The 21,525-nt window shown below is 63.9% G+C and overlaps 1 protein-coding gene across 2 annotated transcripts; it reads left to right on the forward strand.

The window, feature by feature from the left end:
• Window positions 1-1,519: 1,519 nt before the first annotated feature.
• ARVCF (ARVCF delta catenin family member) lies at window positions 1,520-19,757 on the forward strand. Of its 2 annotated transcripts, XM_065890572.1 has the most exons (17): window positions 1,520-1,729; window positions 10,019-10,177; window positions 10,285-10,805; window positions 11,741-12,240; window positions 12,801-12,984; window positions 13,775-13,892; window positions 14,240-14,411; window positions 14,909-14,926; window positions 15,941-16,012; window positions 17,271-17,398; window positions 17,605-17,755; window positions 17,852-18,050; window positions 18,165-18,276; window positions 18,377-18,467; window positions 18,683-18,736; window positions 19,095-19,180; window positions 19,650-19,757. In XM_065890572.1, exons 1-17 carry the CDS (start codon window positions 1,520-1,522, stop codon window positions 19,755-19,757), a joined length of 2,883 nt encoding a protein of 960 aa, XP_065746644.1. The 2 variants fall into 2 exon arrangements, with proteins under 2 accessions (XP_065746644.1, XP_065746645.1); XM_065890573.1 differs by lacking the exons at window positions 1,520-1,729; window positions 14,909-14,926 and adding an exon at window positions 5,101-5,121.
• Window positions 19,758-21,525: the final 1,768 nt, after the last annotated feature.

A 21,525-nucleotide genomic window follows, 5' to 3' on the forward strand; every position in this document is an offset into this window, starting at 1 on the left:
CCCAGGCTTCCCGGGACAGCAGAGGAAGCAAGTCTGGAGCCGACCTCTACCCAGGATCAGCTGGGTAAAGCATCTTTGAAGTCTCATGGTCCATCTTAAAAATTCATGCATATTTTGCCTTCCGTGTTATCACGTGGGTCTGCAGCCAGCCAATCACCCCCGTGCTGACCACCACCTCTCCCAGCAGGAATTCAGTTCGTTGCTGTTTCATTTGCGTGACAGGTGCTGGGGAAGTGGAGCCCAGCCCTGGACCCACACTGGTCTCTTCCCTCGATGGGCCTTGATTTCCCCAGCTGTCGCGGGTGCTGAGGGAGTCTCTGTGCTGTCCTTTCACCTTGAAATGCACCCGCATCCCTGGCCCAGCTGGCACGGGTATGGCCAAGCCCAGCGCTGACCCTTCCTTTCCAGGGCTCTGTCCTTGCAGCCGGTTCCCCAGGGGCCCATGAGCAGCAGAGCTGACCCTTCAGGGGTACTGCCAGCCATGCCCAGGCCCCATGTTGGTATGGCCTTGGCGGGCTGGCCTGGATCCGGCTTTGTGCTGTACATGGAGCCCCCGCGTGGCCTGCGCCCCACCCGCTGCCGTGCGCCTGGGTCTGAGCACACATACTTCTGCTGCTCTTTGCCCACAAAAAGCAAACATGCTGGTCAGCCAGGGAGCAAGTGGTAAGGAAAAGCGCTGGCTCTGGCTCGTCTTTGCAGCTGCCAAGCCCCCACTGCCCCCACCCGCTCCCCGGGGGCCCACAGGGGCAGCGCTGGGCTGGGGCCCGGGCAGGCCTGACTCTCTCCAGACGCTGGGCCTCAGGCACATGGGCCACTTCTGGACACGGAATCTCAGCCAGGCTGTATGCATGGGGTATACACCGCCCTTGCTCCCAGCCAGCGTGGCTGGGAGTGGAGGTGGGACCACTGGTCTGCAGGCCCGCGTCATCCCCGCACCTGCCTAGGTGGCCAGGCACCCAGAGGCTGCGGAGCAACTTCTCACTCCCTGCCAACTAGTGTGCCAGCTCTGCCGTGCGAGCTGTGTGGCTACAGACAGGTCCCCCACCCTCTCTGGGCCCCAGCGCCCACCTCAGTGAGATGGGCCTGTGCTGGTGCCATGAGGGTGGGGTGAACTGGCATGTGCTTTGGACAGCAGAGGGCCTGGGAGATCTGAGAGCTGGTCACACCAGCTCTTTCTTTCCTTCCCTTCCCTCCCCTTCCCTTCCCTCCCCAGCAGGCTCTGGGACACCCATGGTCCGAGGTTCTGCTGGGCCTGGCAGGAAGCAGGGAGCCCGGGTCAGAGCCCCACACACTACAGGGAGGGAGCCGGCTGCTTCCGGCCAGCCTTGGATTAATGGCTTTTAATTTAGAATTTAATCAATGTGGCTTCTTTCCAGAGAGCTGGATGCTGTGGTCTGGGAGTGAGTCATGTGATCTGTGAGTGGGGTGGGCAGGGGGCCCACGACGGCCTCTCCAGGCCCCCGCCCTGGCCCCACCCTGACTTGCTCTGCTTTGCCTGCAGTCAGCCAGCATCCTGGTCATGGAGGACTGCAACGTGCACTCGGCTGCCAGCATCCTGGCCTCAGTGAAGGAGCAGGAGGCCCGCTTCGAGCGGCTGACACGGGCATTGGAGCAGGAACGGCGCCATGTTGCCCTGCAGCTGGAGCGTGCCCAGCAGCCTGGCATGGGCAGCAGTGGTGTGGGCAGTGGGCAGCCCTTGTCGATGGCCTGGCAACAGCTTGTCCTGCAGGTAACAGCCCAGGGACTCAGGAAGGGTGAAAATGGCCAAGTGGGGAAAAAATCAAGGGGCCTAGGTGGACCACAAGCCAGCATGCAGTGGCTTATTGCACGACCTGGGGCCTCTGGGGAGGGAAAGAAAGTGGGATTCCAACCCCCTTGGGTATGCAGGGCATCATGTGACAAATGGGCAGGACACAGCCCAACGCTCAGAACAGCACTTTCCACTTGTGTGAGCCCTCAGGGCCCAGACAGCTGGGCAGGGTCTGTTCTGGGCAGCTCAGCAGTCAGCCTGGTGACACTGAGGGTTTTGCTTCCATGGAGTCTCTCTGCCTTCGTTGCCTGCATCAGTCAGTGGGTCAGCCCCGGGGGAGGCTTGAGCAGGGCTGAGGCTCTGCCTGCAGCCCAGCAGGTGACTGGCCATTGCCCCTGCTCAGCCCCAGGAGGTGTAGAGCCCCAGTCTGCTCTTGGCCAGGCCCTGAGAACTCTGAAGTTGGGATGTACAGCCAGGTCAGGAGGCCTCGTGGGGTCCTCCCAACATGAGCTGTGCCACAGTACCGAACCTTCAGATGGGGCAATAGCGCCTGGCTCCTGGGGTGCTGATGGGGGAGGAGGGAGTTTGCTGTGATTGTTGCAGTTCCTGTGATTGACTGAGATGCAGGGCAGGGCACGGGCAGAGCTCCAGGGAGCCAGACGGGCTGCTGGCTGTGGGGGCCCGGCACATATGTGCTGGCGGCTTGGAGTGGCCTGGACCTCTGTGGCTGGAGAGAAAAGGAGGGGGTTACGGGTCTTGGTGGAGACTGGCCCAGTGCGCTAGCTTCATCTAGCCTGGGCGTTTGGGGTTCAGAAGCAGTGGTCTGTGTCAGGCTGGGGGACCTGGCCAGTAACTGCCCCCAAGCCTTGATGTCCTCATCTACCAGTGGGTGATCCATACGCACGGCCCAGCATGGTCCACAGTCAGAGCTGAAGACACATCTTCAATGGGCCCATACACACTGGGTAGCTGTCTTTCCAAGCCAGCTGGTGCTGAGGTGGCTGCACAGCCAGTTCATGGGAGGCTGGAACTGAGGCCAGGTGGGTCTACGTATGAGGGCCACCCCTGTGGCCCCCTGGACCCCAGGCACTCCAAAGGGTGAGGCCTGCACCCCCAAATTTGGAGAGCAGAACAGCCCGCTGGGCCACACAGGGACAGTGGCAGCCCATGACCCCAAAGCCACTCTTTAGGCTCCAGGCCCTCTTTCCAGCCCTCCCAGGCCAGAAAGGGCTCTGGCCTCCAGCCCAGAGGGTGCTGCTGAGGGTCAACGCCCCTGTGGGAAGACATTCCCATAGCCTGGAGCTGCCCTGGCCTCCTGAGGGCTGCAGCCCGAAGATCAGGCCACCACCCTCCCCGCCCACTACCCCTCCCCACCCAAGGCCCTCCAAGACCTGCCCTTGGTTTTCTCTCTTGGGAGGAGATGGTTTCTCAGGCTGAGATCAGAGAGAGTGTGTTCCCAGGGCTGTGGCTGGACAAGCAGGGCTGATGGGGAGGCAGCCACATCCAGCGGGCCAGGCCTGGCAGCCTCCATGCCAAACCTGCTTCCCAGACCCATCTCAGCAGGAGGTGCCTAGTGACCCACCTGTGAGCCACGGCTGCCTGGACCTGGTCCTCAGTGTCAGAACCCGGATCTGTGCAGCTTGGAGGCTGGTGGCAAGGCAGGTAGCTGGGGCTGGGGAGTTGAGAGTCTCGGCGTGCTGCTCCACAGTGCTGGCTGCCTGCCCTTCATCCTCTAGCAGAAAGGGTCGCCTCCTCCAGACACCTGGAGCAGGCTGGCTGGAGCAGGACTGGCCCTCAAGCAATGTGTGTGTGTGTGGAGGCAGGGGACACCTTTAGGGACCTGGCCAACTTTGGGCTGGGCCAAGAGGGGGATGAGGCTAGGGCAGTAACAGATGGTGAAATTTGGGAGAAGACAGAAATGACTCACATGTAAGCATCCAGGCCAAGTTCTCTCAGGGCAGTGGTACAGTCTTCTGCTCCTGCCCCAGGTAGCTCCACGGATGGAAGTTACAGCGGGTCCAGTGGTAAGGACAACTCAAGGGAAACTGAGACTCAGAGGAACATGCAGTGGACACCCAGAGTGCTTGAGCATGCTGGTTGCATGGCCTATGTGTATGGAGTGTCCTAGAAGAGGAGTGGGGTCTGGGGAGAGGCAGGTGGGAAGCAGAAAGCCAAGGCTAAGGCCCCCTCTCTTGCCCAGCCTGCTGAACCTTTGTGGGCCGGCCCAGCTCTGTTCAACCCAGAGCATAAGTCTCTTGTTCTTGGTGTGAGAGCCGTTGGCTTGCGTTTGCGGGGTGTGACCTGAGAGGGCCCCAGCCCAGACCCTTCCCTGTGTCTACACTTCCCTTTGGCCAAGCCAGACCCCCAGGGTGGCTGCACCTCCATGCCAGGCTGCTGGGGGTGGGGAGTGCACCATAGTAGGAGAAGCCCTGATTAACCGTCCCCTCTAGCTACCACTTCCCAATAGGTCAAAGACATGGAAGGGAGAGGATCTGAGGCCAGCTGGGCCCCACAAGCTTTCGCCCAGGGTCACCCAAGAGTTGTGCTCCCTCCCCTCCCTTTGATCTGCTCTGACACCTCTCAGAGGATGGGGGACCCCTGGGCCTCTGTGACTTGATGGGGAGAACCCAAGACAAAGTGGGTCAGTGCAGGCCTGGGTTGAGCTCTGTGGGGACGCTTACTGGGGAGGTGCTGGAGGGTTGGCAAGAGCCTGGAGCCAGATCTAGGAAACCTGAGCGACATCGCCGTCAGTACTCTTATAGGCCACCATTTCACAGCTAGGGGAAACTGAGTCGCAGCCGGGATGGGCAGCTTGTGCCAGGAGGGTGGTCTTGCAGGATGCCTTAGCCACACTGGCCCCTGCATTGCCAGAACTGTTTCCTCAACTGCAGGGGTAGGGCTGTGGGCTCTTTTACTGGGGGTAAACCGAGGCCTGGGAAGGAGGACTCGGCGGGAAAATGCTACCTCCGCGGTACGGGGGTGGGGAAGGGGAGCCCTGACTGACCTGACCGCAGGGGCAGAGGGCGACCCCGGCCCAAGGCTGCAGGCAAGACCCGCTCCGCGCCAGTCGGGGCGGGGCTTTGCCCCGCCCAATTGGCCGCCCACCGCCCCGCCCCTCCCGGGTGATGCCCCAGCCGATTGGCTGCTATCCACCCCGCCCCAGCTTGGCCCCTCCCGATTGGCTGCTCGCCTCACCGTCCCGCCCCTCCCGATTGGCCGCTGGTCGCGCCTAGCCAGGTCGGCCCCGCGGGGAGCGAGTCCGCCTAACCCGAGCTGGGCGGCCGAGGCACCGCAGCTGAACCCAGTCCAGCCGCCGCCACCGCCGGCTCGCGTCCCCCGCGCCCGGCCCGATGCCGGCTGAACTCAGACAGGTTGGAGGGAACTTGGTCCGGGGCGGGGGCACTGTCCCGGGGGCCGGTGGCGGAGGGCGGGGCGCCGGCCCTCCGGGAGGACCCGCTTTTGTTCGTGGAGCCGCCGGCCGGAGGTGGCTATTGTCTGCGCCCCCGGGCCGGGGCCGGGCGGGGCGGCGAAGTGAGCGCGCCACCGGGGGTGCGGGGAGCGGGTGGAGGGGTGGGAGCGGGCGCACCCGGGCCAGCGCGCGGGACAGGTGCCTGGGACGGGGTGGTGAGCAGGGCCTTCCCGAGCAGACCCTCTGCGCAGGTGGGAGGCCGAATCTGGAGAGGGCGGCGCGACTAGGCCTCCCCCAAATTCACAGGGCCCCGGCTCTGGGGGCCGCGCAGGAAGGAGCTTCGGAGCTTTAATGCAAGCCGGGTCTGCCGCGGCAGCGCACGTGGGGAGAGGGCTGGGGGACTGCCCTGCCCACGTGCGGAGGCGGAGGGGGGCTTCCAGCACCAGCATGGGGGAAGGCTCGCGGGCAGCCTGCACTCTTGCTCAGAAGGGCGGGGTCCCCTAACAGGCGGGGAAACTGAGGCAGAGTGGAGGAGCAAGGGCTAGGTCTCCTACACACCTGCTCACCTGGACAGCTAGGTGCCTGCCTGCCCCAGAGATGGAGAGACCAGTTCAGGGGAGCTGGGGGAATGTGGGGCCACTGTGTGCCTGATGGGTGTGGGCTGGGCTTGGGAAAGCTAGGGTGGGTGATGGCCCACCTTGCCGTCGCCCACAAGCTTGCTCCACCAGTCTGCTGGGCACCTACTACCCCTTGGCCTCTTGGCCATTCGTCCTGGGCCTGCGCCCTTGCAGGTGGACTGCTGCTGTGGGGCGGGGAGCTCCCGGTCAGCCAGGGCTGGGTTCGCCACTGTGGGCACCAAGGGAGAGGACGTCTGTAATGGCCAAGGACTTGCTCCCTGGTGGGAGATGCTTGCCTGGCTTGGCCTGGACTTCATCCAGGATGGCCGCTCTGGATGGGGGGGCTGGTATTCCTCCAACCCTCGGTTTATTCATCCAGCAGCAGCCGTCTCGTGCTCTCTGAGAGCCTCGACAGGGGGTTGTGGGAGCCAGGGGTGGGATCCCACCTTATTCTATCCCTTGCGTGTGCTGGTGGGGCTGTGGACAGGGTGGGACAACCACCCCACATCCTGTTCTTCATGATCCAGACCATGGGTGCTCATCTCTCAAGGGCAGACATTGCAGGTGGATCCGTGCCTGTGGGACCCCAGTCCAGCTCCCCACCAGTGGTGACTTGGCTTGTTTCCTCTGTCCCCTCCTTCCGCCATTCCCACATGCGCCCTCAGAGGCTGCTGTGGGCTTTTGCCCAGGGGTGGCCCCTCTGTGTCTTGTCCCATGTCTCATTTTTCTGAGCCTCACACACCTTAGATCTGGTCACAAAGTCAGGACTGGCACTATCCCACCTGTCCTGTGGCCTGGACACCCCAGGTCCTTCTTGTTTTCATACAAGAAAGCTGAGCCCAGGTGTGTGACAGGGCCAGAGCCCTCCAGCTCTGGGCCTCTGGAGACCCTCTTGAGAGCAGTGGTTGGTTCCACCTTTCTGGGATACTGGTCACTCCCGCCCCTGCTTGGAGTCCTGGGCTCGGCCCCTCCCACAAGTTCACAGGAGCTCATGGGAAACTCCAGAAGTGTACAGCAGCCCCTTGCTGGTCCAGGCCCAGGGCCCCTGGACCAAGTGGACCATGGGACAGATTTGGGCCCTGGGGAGAGCTGATGGGAGGCTGGACAGTCATCCCAGCGAGAGAGGCAAGGATGGTGCCAGGGCAGAGGGAGGGTGAGGCAGTTGACAGGACTTGGCGGAATTTGGGGTGTGGGGGAGGCTGCAGGTGTTGTTCATGTCTAGGGTATGAGGGAAATCTGGGGCTGCAGGGCTGGGGGTTCCTGAGGTGGGCCAGCCTGGGTAGGTGGCCATGGGACATGGGGCCCTAGAGCAGGGCCTTGAGGCCAGACAAGGATCCAGGCAGCCTGGTCAGCAGCCTCTGTTGAGAGCTGACTGTGTCCTGGTCAGTCTTTGACCCCATGTTCTCACCCCAAAGACATTTCAGAGGCCCAAGCCAGGGGTCGACCTTGGGCTCCTTCTACCCTAGGCCTTGGATCCCCCACCTGCCGGCTCTGAGACTCCCATGGTAGATGCTGCATAGGTGGTTGAGAAAGTCTGGACACGCAGGTAGAAGGCAGGAGGGGATGTCGGTGCTGGGTGCTGTCGGGAGAGCCTGCGAACTGACGTGCCTGGGCCGGGGAGCTAGGATGGGTGTTCGTGCACATGTGTGTCCAGGTCCCTTTCTGCATGTGTGTGCCCAGGCATGTGTAACGGGGGCCGGGCCTCCCTGTGATCACCGGCTGACTCACGCTTCCGCCTCCCTGCCCACCGGGGTGAAGTCATCACCATTTTTAGCTCCCTGAGGTCATTTGCCAGTCAGGGCTCTTGGGGCCTTGGGATCCCGCTGCCGGGCTGCCCGGGCTGGGTGTTGGTGGCTGATGCTGCAGGGTTGCCAGGCCTTGTTGGGCCCCTGGCTCTCCTGGACCCCCATCCCCTCTTCCCCCCAATTCTGCATTGTGTCTGCAGGCTGGAGTGAGAAGCAGCAGCCAGGCCCCCCTGGCACTGAGGTCCAAGATGTGCACCCCCTGTGCCACCCTCTAGCAGCCCAAGCCTGGCCAGGGGGGTAATGGCTCTTCTCGGAGAGGGTTAAATGTATGCAAATGTATGCATACCTACTAAGGGGTTCGTACTCCTGGCAGTGTCCTGGACAACCTGGTCCCCTCCTGTCAGTCCTGCTCCCTGCACTCCCTGTTCCCTGTGCTTTGTAGCCATGGGGCCTTGCTGCTCCCCTGCTTCCCCGGCTGAGCAGAGAGCTCACTGCCAGCCACACTTTTGCTCCCACAGTTGCCAAGTGCAGATGGGGCGGCCGAGGCCCCAGCAGGGACATGCTGTCCCTGAACCTCTGCTCCAGAACCGCCCCAGCTCCCCAGTGCCCTCAGAGAAGAGCCAGGCCACCCTGCCCAGCCGCATACCAGCGTGTCCCCACCCCAGGCCTCAGTTTACTTCTCTTTCCCAAGGAACAGCATCCTTCCTTCCTGGCCAGGTCCCTGACAGGCATACTACTTGCATTCTAGGACTGAGAAGGCGGCAGCCAAGGCTGTCGCCCCAGAGGGGTGACATGTGACTGAAAGCCCTTCCCTGTGGATGCCTGAAATCCCCCGTTAGCAGTTTGTGCAGTTCTGGGTAGTCCTTTCTCCTCTGTCAGGCCTCAGTTTCTCTTTTTCATAAAATCACATATTGTCCTCTGAAGCCCTGCTTCTGGGGGAGGGGGCACATTCTGTGACCTCTTCCTCTGTCACCAGAGCCTGAGGGATGCTCCCAGCAGGTTGGTGCAGGCTTCTCCTGGGACCCCTGAAGAGGCTGCAGGGGCCCAGAACCTTAGCACTGTGTGTATTTGGGGGGACATGCATTCTTTTAGGACAGGACCCCAACCTGGGGAGACTTCACACCCAAGGCCCTCGGGAGGTAGGCCCCGAGGGCAGCCCTGGGCACCTTGCCTTGCATGCTCCTGGGCCCGGGGATGGGAAGGTGGCCCTGGGAGCCTTGCCTTGCATGTTCCCGGTCCCAGGGACGGGAGCAGAGCAGGGCTCTGGTGCCAGGCAGATGCAGGTTGAGCTGCTGGCCTTTCCTGGGCCTCAGCTCCCTGTTTGTGCAGGCCTCAGGGGCCTGGGGCCCAGGCGGGGACCCATCCCACAAGGCACGGGCCTGGGCCCTGGAGCAGGACCTGTCCTCCTGCTGACCCGGCCCTGGCTGCCTGGGAATGTGCTCCCCCGTGCCCGCCCACTGCAGCTTGGGTTTCAGCTCCTACCCGTCCTGGCCAGACGCTGATCCTGGGATGTTGGCATGGTGGGGGGGACCCAGGTGGTCAGAGGCCTGGGGTCCCTGTGCCACTCAGCATAGCAGGGGTCCAGCCCAGCTGTGCTGTGGGCTGGCCTGTCCTCTCTGAGCCTCAGTTTCCCCACTGGTGAATCTGGCCAGTAGGCCTGTGGGCTTTAGAAGAGCCTCTCTCCAGCACCATCTTGCCTGTGGGGATGTTGGCAAGGGGGGCTGAGAGCTGAGGGCCAAGGCTGGGGAGACCCGGGGGTGTGTAGGGAGGGGACACCAGGATTCCCATCAAGGATCAGCTGGGCCCACATTGGCCTGAATCCACCCTCTCTGGGCTCTCTGATATGACACGCAGGGCCTCAGTGAGGGGTACCAGCCACTGGCCCGAGTGAGGTAGGGCCAGGCCCTGCCCACTCAGCACCCCAAGAGTATCTGGGCCGGAAGGGGCAAGGGTATTTTGGTGTTCTGAGTGCACAGGGCATTCTGGGAGTTGGGTATTTCTGTCCTGCGAGGGCGTCTAGCTGGCCTTGGGGATGGCGGGAGCCTGGGTGTGGCCACAGGGAGTCGGTGAACAATGCTGAAATTGCCACCCCCTGCACTCAAGGTTTCTGGGGTGGGCAGGGAGGAGGCACAGGAAAGAGCCATCCTTTAGGGAGGGCACAGGCAGGGGTGATGAGTGATGTCAGGAGAGTGTCCTGTGGGTGCTTGGGCCTCCAGGAGCTGTGGCAGCTGGGCTTACAGCTTAGACAGGGCTGCCCAAAACTGCGCCGCTGGGCCCAGGGCCTTATCCACTAGATCAGCCCAAGGAAGACCTGGGGTGGGGACCAGCCCCTTGGCTTTCAGAGGCAAGAATGTGCTGCTGTCCTCACGAGCCGGGGCTGAGACAGGCCCTGGGGCAGGGGAAGAAGGCCCTCCTGGCGTCCAGGCCAGCACGAGCGTCCTTGCCCCAGGGCTGCTGAGCATGGGGTCCTCCCACCAACACCTGCCCCCTTGCCCAGGAGCAGAGCCCGGGCAGCCAGGCCTCTTTGGCCATGATGCCGGAGGCGCCTGAGGTGCTGGAGGAGACAGTGACAGTGGAGGAGGACCCTGGCACCCCCACCTCCCATGTGTCCATCGTCACATCGGAAGATGGCACCACTCGTCGCACTGAGACCAAGGTACACCTCGCCCTGGCCTCCTGCGGGCCACCCATTATTCAGGTGGAGGGCTGAGGCCACCCTGGCCTTTCAGGCTGCCAGCCCACAGGCTGCCCCTCACCCACCAGGTCACCAAGACAGTCAAGACGGTGACCACTCGAACAGTGCGCCAGGTGCCCGTGGGCCCCGATGGCCTCCCCCTGCTGGACGGTGGCCACCCACTGGGCCCCTTCACCGATGGCCCCCTGGACCGACACTTCCTGCTGCGCGGGGGTGGCCCGGCGGCCACACTCTCCCGCACCTGCCTTGGCAGCGGAGGCGGCTTTCCTGACGAGCCCCGCGACGTCCCCAGCTATGGCAGCCTGTCCCGTGGGCTGGGTGTGCGGCCTCCGCGTGGAGGCCCCCTGGGCCCAGGCCCTGGTGATGGCTGCTTCACGCTGCCCAGCCGCCGGGAGGCCTTCCCCGCAGGCCCTGAGCCTGGTCCACCAGCTGGCCGCTCCCAGCCCGAGCGGTTCCAGGCAGAGCCGTATGGCTTGGAGGACGACACTCGCAGCCTGGCTGCTGAGGACGAGGGGGGCCCGGAGCTGGAGCCTGACTGTGGCACAGCCGCACGGAGGAGGCCAGACTGTGGGCGGGGCCTGCGCACCAGGTGAGCCCCCATGAGCTGTCACTGCCTCCGGGAAGCCTGCCTTCCACTCCTTGCAGAGTACCACACGGGTAGTCTCGCTGCGGTGCAGTGTTAATAACGCACACGTTAGTTTGAATTGGCCTTGGCTCTTCTCAGGGACAGCGGCAAGGGCGGGCTCTGGGCTGTGGGATTGCACTGGGCACCCTCCCTGTGGGTCTGGAGCAAGAGAAGCTGGTGACGCGTCCATGCCTGCTGCCCCTGCTCCAGCCAGATGGCCCGGAAGACACAAGCCCAAGGGACCCAGGGCATTTTCCTGAGCTTGGGCCCCAGCCCCTCCCCCATCACAGGAGCACCCAGAACCCACGCCCTCGGTCCTTCCCTTCTCTCTGCAGCCTTTGGTTCTGTCTCCCCTGCCCTCAGCTTCTCTGTCAGGTGGGAACATGACCACTGCCTGGGTCTGGATTATGCTTTGTGGCCACAGGCGAGACACTCGCCCACCCCCAGCCTCAATCCCTCACCTAGGAAGTGGGTTTGACATCTTGCGCCCTGGAGAACTGGTGGCCTGAGGCCCCTCAGATGCCTACCAGGCTGGCTATGTGCAAGGGGTGCACTAGCCAGACATGGCCTCATGGGGAGGTGGGACCCCAGTCACAGACAGATGTTTCGTAGAAACACATTTAGCTGGGAGTCAGGGAAACTGCCTGGTGATGGGAATGAGTGAGCTCCCATCTGGGAGGGATACAAGTTCTGATGACATTGGCTGGGGTTTGGCTCTATCACTGGCTGTGAGTTAGTTCTTGCTGGGTCGGGTATGACCCTCAGCACCGACGATGCTCTAGGCTCAGCCCTGCCCCATGGGTTCATGGTCCCCCGGAGAATGTGTGATGGGGCCGCTTGGGGGCAAGGCCAGCCAGCAGCCGCGAGAGGACGGTCATGCACCGTGCTCACCTGCACAGGGCCTACGAGGACGTGGCGGACGATGGCGGTGAGCTGATGGAGGAGCGGCCCCCCTTCCCAGCCACGACGGCGCCCCTGGCCCAGCCGGAACATGGCAGCCTGGGCAGCCTGGACCGGGCAGTGCGGCGCTCACCCTCGGTGGACAGTGCCCGCAAGGAGCCGCGCTGGCGGGACCCCGAGCTGCCCGAGGTGCTGGCCATGCTGCGGCACCCCGTGGACCCCGTGAAGGCCAACGCGGCCGCCTACCTGCAGCACCTGTGCTTTGAGAACGAGGGTGTCAAGCGCCGCGTGCGGCAGCTGCGGGGGCTGCCGCTGCTTGTGGCCCTGCTGGACCACCCGCGGGCAGAGGTGCGGCGCCGGGCCTGTGGGGCACTGCGGAACCTCTCGTATGGCAGGGATGCTGACAACAAGGCCGCCATCCGGGACTGCGGTGGTGTGCCTGCCCTGGTGCGCCTGCTGCGGGCTGCCCGGGACAGCGAGGTCCGCGAGCTCGTCACAGGTGAGGCGCCCGGCCGCCTGCGTCGCGGTTCAGTCGGGAGTCAGGCTTAGGTACTGTGTCAGGTCTCTACCGCTGGACTTGGCCGCCACAGGTGGGGCTGGCGCTGGCCCCCTCCCCGCCAGCTCCCATGTCCCCACCATGACTACTCTGGGTCCTGCCTCTCTGGCTCTCTGGCCCCCCCAGCAGGGCAGTGGTGGGGACCATGGCTGGTCAGGGTCATGTGATGATCCCCTCTTGGCGTGGCCCCAGGAGCATAGTCCCACCTGCCTGGGTGGCTGGGAAGGGGTGGGGAAAAGGCACATGCCAGCTCTAGGCTCCCCCTGCCAGCCCCTCCTGTGTCCTGGCCTCTAGGGGGCTCCTTCCCCCCCCCCGGGGAGCCCCCTCTCGGTGTGGCATGTGCATCTCACCCACACCAGAGCAGCACCCAGGGCCTCTTGTGGCTTTTGTCACTCCTGTCTAGCGGTGTGAGCTGGGGCCTGAAGAGGGCAGGGCGGGTCCTGAGCTGGTCCTGTGGGGACAGTGCCTGTGGTCAGCACTGGCGGGTCGATGGCACCCTGCAGGCACACTCTGGAACCTGTCGTCCTACGAACCCCTGAAGATGGTCATCATTGACCACGGCCTGCAGACGCTGACCCATGAGGTCATTGTGCCACACTCGGGCTGGGAGCCAGAGCCCAACGAAGACTCCAAGCCACGGGATGCTGAGTGGACGACTGTCTTCAAGAACACATCAGGCTGCTTGAGGTGTGTGTGGGGCCTTGCTCAGGTGCCCCTCGAAGCCTCCCAGGGCTGTTCCCACCCAAGGAGGCAGGAGCCAGGCACCAGAGCCTGCGTGCACACCTGGGGACAGCTGTCCTAGGAATAGCCACGTCCCTGTGTCCCAGATAACATGGAAGACAGCTAGCCACCCAGGCCTCGGCGTCAGAGCCAGGTCACAGTTTCTGCCCGAGTCCCGAGAATGTGCCTGATGGGGCTGTACTCACCCCCACAGGCAGCCTCTGGATGTCTGCCACCCTCCCATGTACCCCTGCTCCATCCCTGCCCAGCTTCGACCCATCCCTGTGACACCCAGGGAAGGGGAGCTAGGATCCTCCTCTCCAGTCTGCCTCAGAGGCCTCATCCCACCTCCTTGTGACCCCTGCCCTCCCCCCACCACCCTTGGAGGCCCTGCAGAGACCCCACAGGCAGTCCTGCGTCCCCTCGGTCCTGTCTGTCCATCAGGATATCCCCCCATGGCCCTCTGGGGTCCTTAGCACAGGGTGGAGCCCTGAACTGCACAGATTCAGGCGTCTGGATCCACTTCTGTCCCTTTGCAGTTCAGCTGGGAGTCAGGGGAGCCCCCCACCCCACACAGATGCCAGGCCAGGGCCCCCTCCTGGGGTCTCAGCAGTCAGGCCATTGCTGCTTCACCTTCACTGCTAGCCTCTTGTCATCTGCTAGCAGCCCTGACGGCATGGCACAGAGCACGTTCTGCAGATGAGATGAGACCCCGGAGCTGGAGCTGGGGTCACAGGGCTTGCTCTTGGCCATACAGGAATGTGAGCTCAGATGGTGCAGAGGCCCGGCGGCGACTCCGTGAGTGTGAGGGGCTGGTGGACGCACTCCTGCACGCCCTGCAGTCAGCCGTGGGCAGGAAGGACACGGACAACAAGGTAGGCAGGGAGGCCCTGGCAGGCCCCAGGCAGGGTCAGTATCGCAGCCTCCCATGAAGGGTCGGGGAACGGAGCAGGAGCCCTGGACTATCCAGGCGGCACAGGGGATGGGTGTGTGGCGCGGGGCAGCAGGTGTTCCCTGAAGCCCTGGACCAGGTCCCGCGTGTGGTAGGTGCTCCCCCCTCCTTCCTCAGCCCCTCCCTGGGTTTCGCCCGAGTGGGCCCCTAACCCAGGCCTTCCCATCCTACACCCGGTCCCTTCTGCACTCACGAGCTGTGGCATCTTCCCTGGGGGAGCGGTCAGTGTCCCATGCCCCCCAGCGGTACCCTAGCCCCCTCTCCCTGCAGTCAGTGGAGAACTGCGTGTGCATCGTGCGGAACCTCTCCTACCACGTGCACAAGGAGGTGCCGGGGGCTGACAGGTACCAGGAGGCCGAGCCCAGGCCCCCGGGCAGTGCCATGGGTGCCCAGCGCCGGAGGAGGGAGGACGCCGGCTGCTTTGGTGGCAAGAAGGCCAAAGGTGTGTGGGTGGGACTGGGGTACTGCTCTAGGCCCCCCGACCCTGCCAAGCCGAAGGCCCTCCACACCCACCGGGGACACATTCAGGGAGCCAAGGAGGGTGCCCAGGGCCACCTGTGCAGTGGTCCCCCCTAGTGCCTGGACCCAGGCCCTCAGCTCCAGGAAGGGCCTGGGGGCCCAAGTTTGGAAGTGCCGAGGACAGCGCCGCCTCCTGGCATTGGCAGGACACCCGAGGACCCTGGGGAGCCCAGGGGGCAGCACCCCACCTGCCTCACCCCGTCCCTACCTCGGGTGCAGCTGCCAGGGGTCTGTACACTGCCTTCACCTGCCCCACTGCGTTGGCCTTTTCTGATCCCCGTCCCACTTGTGGGCACTCAGCCCCCAAAAGTAATCGGGGTGAGAGCCCCCGTCCCTCTGTCCTATACTTCCTGGGAGGGAATGGGGGTGCTGCCCGCTCAGGCTCCTCTCCTCTCTCCTGTGCTTCCTCCGGCCGCCCAGAAGAGTGGTTCCATGAAGGTAAGTCCCTGTTTGTCCTGCCATGCAGGCCTGGCGGGTGCAGTGGGCACCAGGGACCCCTCCCCGCCCCCATTGCTCAGGCAGCCATCTCCATGACAACTGCAGGACCTTTCATCCTTGGGAAGTCCTGATCCCAGTTCCTTCTCCGGGCAGCCATCTCCATGGCAACTGTGTGGACATGACAACTACAGGAATGTCAGCCTGGGGCTGTTTGGGAGGCCGAGGGGCTGTCCCTCTGTAACCTCAGAGCCGAGGGTGGATAGGGCCTGGGCATGTCCATTCCCAGGGGCACTGGGGAGCAGGGTCTGCCCCTCTGATGGGATGGGCCAGGTGTGGCTCAGATGGAGGGACCATGCAAATGCCCCAGGGGGCTGGGTACGGCAGGCCCCTGATTGTCTGAACTCAGCTCTGGCTTCCAGGAAGGGGAAGGTTCCTCATCTGAGCAGGAGGGCAGCCGGGAGGTGGTGAGCTGGCTCTCACGGAGGTGTGCAGGCCGAGGCTGACGGGTGTTAGGTGGGGCTGCTGCAGGGGCCTGCGAGTGGGGGGTCTCCTGGCCAGCAGAGCCCAGGGCTGGGTCCTGGCCCCAGACAGGGGCAAGTTTCCCCATGAGTGGGATTCTTGGCTCCAGCCCTGCCTCACTGTGCAGCCAGGCAAGTCCTGTCCCTGCCAGCCCTTGGCTTCCCTGTCTGCACCTCCCTGCCCCAGTCTGGGCTCCTGGGCCCCTCAGTTCACACACACGGTGGGCCCAAGGAGCCCATCGGGAGGATCTGCAGTGCAGCTCCCAGCACCCGATGGAGGATGAGTCCTGGCAGCTCAGGCAGGGCTTGGACCTCCCTAGGTCTAACTGCTACCACTGCCCTTTGGGCAGAGCTGCCTGCCTGGACTCAGAGCAGTGCTCTGTTCTCAGGCCTCTTGGTGCCCAGTCTTGGATGTGGGGGTGCTGTCCCCGCCCCTCCTGACACATACCTGCACCCTGCAGGGTCCACCTCACCTCCCACTGCCCTTCTGTTCCAGGAAAGAGGGTTGGTGAGATGGACCGGAACTTTGACACTCTGGACCTACCCAAGCGGACTGAGGCTGCCAAAGGTGAGCAGTGGGAGGTGGAATCCAGGCCCGGGCCTGTCCAGGAGTTAAGCTTTGTACCACCAAACGGCTGAAGGGCCTTGGAGATCTCGTGGGGAAACTGAGGCCTACAGGTGTGGGGTTCCTCGGAGGACTGTGCAGTCCCTGGGCACCTGCTCAGGGCTCAGAATCAGGGTCTGTGCCACAGGTCATTTCAGGCAGGGTGTGGGTGCAGAGGCAGGGAGGAGCCAGGCACTTGCCAGGTCACATAGCACATGAGAGGCTGGCAGGGATTGGAGTGAGGGCTAGCTGGGCAGGGCCTCCTGTGCCAGCCGAGGAGCCCGGGTTCACTCCTAGGGATTTTGGAGCCCCGAGGTGCAGTCAGATCCAGTTGGGAGGCTGGGCAAGATCACTCAGATCATGTCAGGGAGTGGTTCAAGCTTCTCGCTCCCTGTGTCCATCGGAGCCCCACTCTGTGTGGCACTTCTCTGCGCACTGGGAATCCAGCCTGGGCAAGAGAGGTCTGCCCTGCAAGCCCAGATGCCCAAGAGCAGGGTGCAGCAGCGCAACCGTGGGAGGTCTGGGGGGAAGCATCACAGGCAGAGGGACCAGCCCATGCAAATGCCCTGCAGGGGCAAGTGCTTGGAGCATTTGGGGGACAGGAGGCTGGAGTGGAGAGAGTATGGGACATGAGAACTGGAGAAGGGGTGATAACATGTGGGGTGTGCGGGGGAGGGGAGGAAATGTCCAGGGACACAGAAGCCTAAATATGGGGGCAGACTTGGAAGGCTGCTCCGCCCTCCTCTCTGGAGCACTGTGGGGTGGCTCTGCTGCCAGGCTGGAGCCTCAATTGATGAGGGACGAGGAGTGGTTGAGTGGCTCTGACAGGGAGGGTGGGCCTTATATACGGGTGGGGGGGCTGTTGCTAGGGAGTCTGAGTCCTGTTGCTAGGGGAGCAGCTGTGGTTACTGCCTCCCTCCCCACCCCAGGCCTCCCGGAAGCTCCAGCATCAGGCAGGTCCCATTTCTTTGGCAGTGGGGTCAAGGAAGAATGACCTCGCCTAAACCCACTGCTACCTCAGAGTTTGGGTTGATTGCCTTGTGAAGTGGGAAGGCTTTTTACTCTTCGGTGGCTAAGGGGTGAACATGTTGCTGCTAAACATTCCTGAAGATGCCACAGCCATACTGGGCCACAGCTTGCCCTTCCCTGGGAGGGCTGAGGAGGGGGTAGGGGGTGATGGGGCGGCCTGGGTGACTGTGGGCTGCGGGTGCTCCGTGCGCAGGCTTCGAGCTGCTGTACCAGCCCGAGGTAGTGCGTCTCTACCTGTCCCTCCTGACGGAGAGTCGGAACTTCAATACTCTGGAGGCCGCAGCCGGTGCCCTGCAGAACCTCAGTGCTGGCAACTGGGTGGTGAGAGGCCAAGCCTGGCAGGGAGGAGGCCGAGGGAATCCCAGGAGCATTCCCGGTGGAGATGGTGGGGGAGCTGCTGGGGGAGGGCTTTGTCAGGCGGGGGAGCAGAACAGTCCAGCCGGAGGAGCGGTCAGGGCTCAGGTAGGCGAGTGTCTTGGTGTGTGCGGCGCGGCCAGCACTGAGCACACCTCGCACCCCCGCCGCAGTGGGCCACGTACATCCGCGCCACAGTGCGCAAGGAGCGTGGGCTGCCGGTGCTGGTGGAGCTGCTGCAGTCGGAGACCGACAAGGTGGTGCGCGCCGTCGCCATCGCCCTGCGCAACCTCTCGCTGGACCGGCGCAACAAGGACCTCATCGGTGAGGGCGGGGACAGGGGTCTGGGGCCCGGGCCACCCGCTCCTCGTGGCCCCCCTCCTGCCGGCACCGGAGTGTCCTTACAGCCCCTGCCTGCAGGGAGCTACGCCATGGCCGAGCTCGTGCGAAATGTGCGCAGCGCGCAGGCACCCGCGCGGCCCGGGGCCTGTCTGGAGGAGGACACAGTGGTGGCCGTGCTCAACACCATCCACGAGATCGTGTCTGACAGCCTGGACAACGCGCGCTCGCTGCTGCAGGCCCGCGGCGTGCCTGCGCTGGTGGCACTTGGCGCCTCCAGGTGGGTGGGTGGGGCGGGCTTAGGTGGGCAGGAGGTGCCCCCAGGTGGGCGGGGCCTAGGTGGGGGCAGAGCAGGGCCGTCTTGGCCAGACACTGACCCCAGCCCGGACCACAGCCAATCGGTGCGCGAGGCGAAGGCCGCATCCCATGTGCTGCAGACGGTGTGGAGTTACAAGGAGCTGCGTGGTGCTCTGCAGAGGGACGGCTGGACCAAGGCGCGCTTCCAGGTTCGGCCCACCCGGCCCTTCTCTCTCACTTCACCCAGGCTGGGTACCCCGTGGGAGCACCCCGACCCACCCCGTCTGTTATGTGCCCTCCTCCCCCTAGTCGGGTTCTGCTAATGCCAAGGGCCCCAAGGCACCACCGAGTCCCGGAGGCTTGGACGATAGCACACTGCCGCTGGTGGACAAGAGCCTGGGTGAGTATGAGGCAGGGGTCCATCCTGAGGTTCAGGAGTGTCCTTCCACCCTGCTGAGGGGTAGAGGGAGGCCGACCTTCCTCCAGGAAGATGGCCCCCTCCCTTCCCCTCCCCAATCCTCTCCACCCGTGGTGTTCACCTTGGCACCAGGCTGAGGCCAGCCCTGGTCCCCTGCCACCGCTGCAACCAGCCAGCCACCCGCTCGTACCTTGCAGACGGCGAGAAGCCAGGCAGCCGGGACGTGATCCCCATGGAGGCACTTGGCCCAGGTGAGGGCAGGTGCAGGTACAGGCTGCTTATACTCTGTGTGGGGAGGACCTTCCGAGGAGGTGTGGTTGGAAAAAAGATTTGGTTTAGGGGTGCTCAGGGGTGAGGGGTGGGGCAGCCAGGGAGGGGTCACTGCCCAGCCAGGGTGTCCTGTCTGGCAGCTGAGGGGGCAGCTGGAGGGTTCTGAGTTGCTGGTGGGGAACAGGGGAGAGGCTGCAAGGCCCACCACACGGGAGGGGCCGTGAGAAGGCCTGGCTCAGAGCAGGCTAGGTGGGGGCCCTCTCCAGATGCATCCTGGGCTGAGAGGGAGATCCATGCCTGGTGCCTGCCTCAGAGTCCTCTCCTGCCTCCATCCCACAGATGGATACTCCGCCGTTGACGGGAGGGAGTGCAGGGCTCGAGGCAGTGACCCTGCAGGGGAGGCCTCTGAGAAGGAATCGTTGAAAGTGAGTGGCTGTGGGCAGGTGTCCAGGGAGGTGGTGTGTCCGGGGGTCACCTGGAGAGGGGCCCAGGCAAGGTTTGGTCTGGGGCCTGGGGTGGGGCTCACCTGCAGGGCAGTTGGGCTAGGAGACCCGTTCGGGGTGTGGCCCTTCTGCCTCGGGAACCTCACGTCAGAGCCAGCCTGTGGGTGCAGGTGGTTAAAAACTTGCACCCGCTGGGAGGGAGGGGCCGGGACAGAGGGCGCATGTGTGCCCTCCTCTGCATGGTCTTGCCTCCAGGGCAGCCCCTGCTATCTGCTCTGTGCCAACCCTGCCTCTCCGAGCCCCGCTGGTTTGGCTCCCCCGGACCTCAGGCCTCTCCTCGCCTGCACCCCGGCTCTCACCCTGCCCTGCTGACCAGCCCAGCCCCAACTTGCCAGCTCGGACTAACCTGCTCTGTTCTGCCTCTAACGCCCTCCTGCCCACCGCCCTGCAGCCCGACCCCTGCAGGAAGGTTCCTCCTCCCGGGCCCAGCAGACCCGCGGTCAGGCTGGTGGACGCCGTGGGGGATGCTAAGCCTCAGCCTGTTGACTCCTGGGTCTAGCTTGCATGCCTGGTACGTTCTTGTTCTCATCTGGTGTTCGTCCTCTGGGCGGGGCCTTCTCTCCATCCGGTCTGCCTGCCTGCCTGCTCCATTCTCCGCACGCTCCCCGCAGGGCCACCTCGAGCTCAGCAGGCCTGAAGGCCCAGCGGAGGGAAGCCCAGGCTGGGGGCTGAGGGAGGGGCTCCCTGGCCTGCAGCCTGGCTCAGGCCCTGTGCCATCAGGGCCTGGAGGTCACGGGGTGAGAACAGGGGTGGTCCACACCTTCCAATGCCCCCAGCACAGGGCCCCCCGAGGACCACCTGAGGCAGCCGCCTTCACCCACGCGTCCATCGCCCTGCTACCAGGCCTGCTCAGCCTTCCCCTCTTCCTCCTCAGGGCCTGGGCCCAGCCGTTTGCTCTTAGGGTCGGATCTCGGAAGAAGGGACCTCGGGGAAAGGACCTCCAGGCGGCCTGCGCAGACCCCGCCGTGGAGCTGGGAGCCCCTGGCGGCGGGGGTAGGCAGCTCCTCTTTCCCTGGAGCTGTGGGTTCTGGACACGTGTGCCCTCCCGCCCTCGCTCCCCTCTTCTAACTCCCAGGCGAGTTAGTTTACTGATATGGTGCTGTGTGCCAGTGGGAGCCCGGTGGGGCCCAGGGCTGGGCACCTGGCTTTGCTTTGGGGCTGGCGGGGCCCCTGAGGAGCTGGGTGGGGGTGGGCCCCTGGGGCCCCGCAGCCAGGCAGGGAGGGGGCTCAGTGAAGGGAGTCTGAACCCAAGGGTGGAGGGGCTTCCCTGGGCCCTGAGTGGGAGGCGACCTACAGAGAGGCTTTGGAGGGCCCCGCCCACCCCCGATGCCTGGAGCGCCTTCCCTGCTTGGCTCTGGCCCCTGAGTAGCGCCTCTGGGACTGACCTTTGGCAGCAGCAGTGGGGGACTGCTGTTCAGTGCCTGCTGTTTGTGACTTAAAAACAAGAAAAACACTAATGAAAACGATTAAAAACAAAACCAAAATAAGACTATGGGTAAACATCTAAATTTTTGTAAGAAAAATTAAAAATTAAAAAAACAACAAAGGAACCTCCTGTCTTCCGAGGCTCAGCTCTCTCCATGAGCTGCTCCCATCGTTTGCTGGGTGTCAGAGGTGGCCCTCGGTGTGTGTCTGCTGTGTCCAGCAGGGTTTCAGCTCCGAGTCCCCAGGGTGGTTTTCCCACATGCGTCCCCTTTCTACACACAAAGAGGAGTGGGCTTGATCCTGGGTGGTTAGCTGGGTCCTGAGGCCTGGGGTGGAGTCCTGGCCAGTGGCTGGTCTTGGGCACAGGTGGGCCTCAACCAGGAGGGGTGATCCTGGGGTCTAGGACCCCACCCTCTGCTGGGGCCCAAGGGAGCCTCCGAGGTGGCCAGAGGTCCAACCACTTGGGGGCCTTGGGGCTGGAGCACCAGGTCAGAGCTGGGGGTACCTGTGGATTTAGGTGGATGCAAACCAACTCTGCTTCATCCCTTGCCAGCTGGGCACATGCAGAAGTGCTGCAGCTGGTCTGAATCTACTCTCTCTTCCCCACACAAGGCCGAGTGGGACTGGGGACGGTGCCACACACGGGCCCCAAAAGGCTGGGCACTGGACAGACCACATCTGGCACTGCTGTAGGGCCGTGTCCACCTTCCCCAGCACCTGCTTGGTCAGAGATGGACCTGCAGGCTGGCTGACTGCCTTGTTCCGGTTTCCCAGGTGGGGCTCACCCCAGCCTGCAGACATCCCCATGGGGCTGTAACAGGTGCCCTCGGCCTGGCCACGGG

Source organism: Phocoena phocoena, chromosome 13 (assembly GCF_963924675.1).
Source record: "Phocoena phocoena chromosome 13, mPhoPho1.1, whole genome shotgun sequence".
Taxonomy (NCBI): Eukaryota; Metazoa; Chordata; class Mammalia; order Artiodactyla; family Phocoenidae; genus Phocoena; species Phocoena phocoena.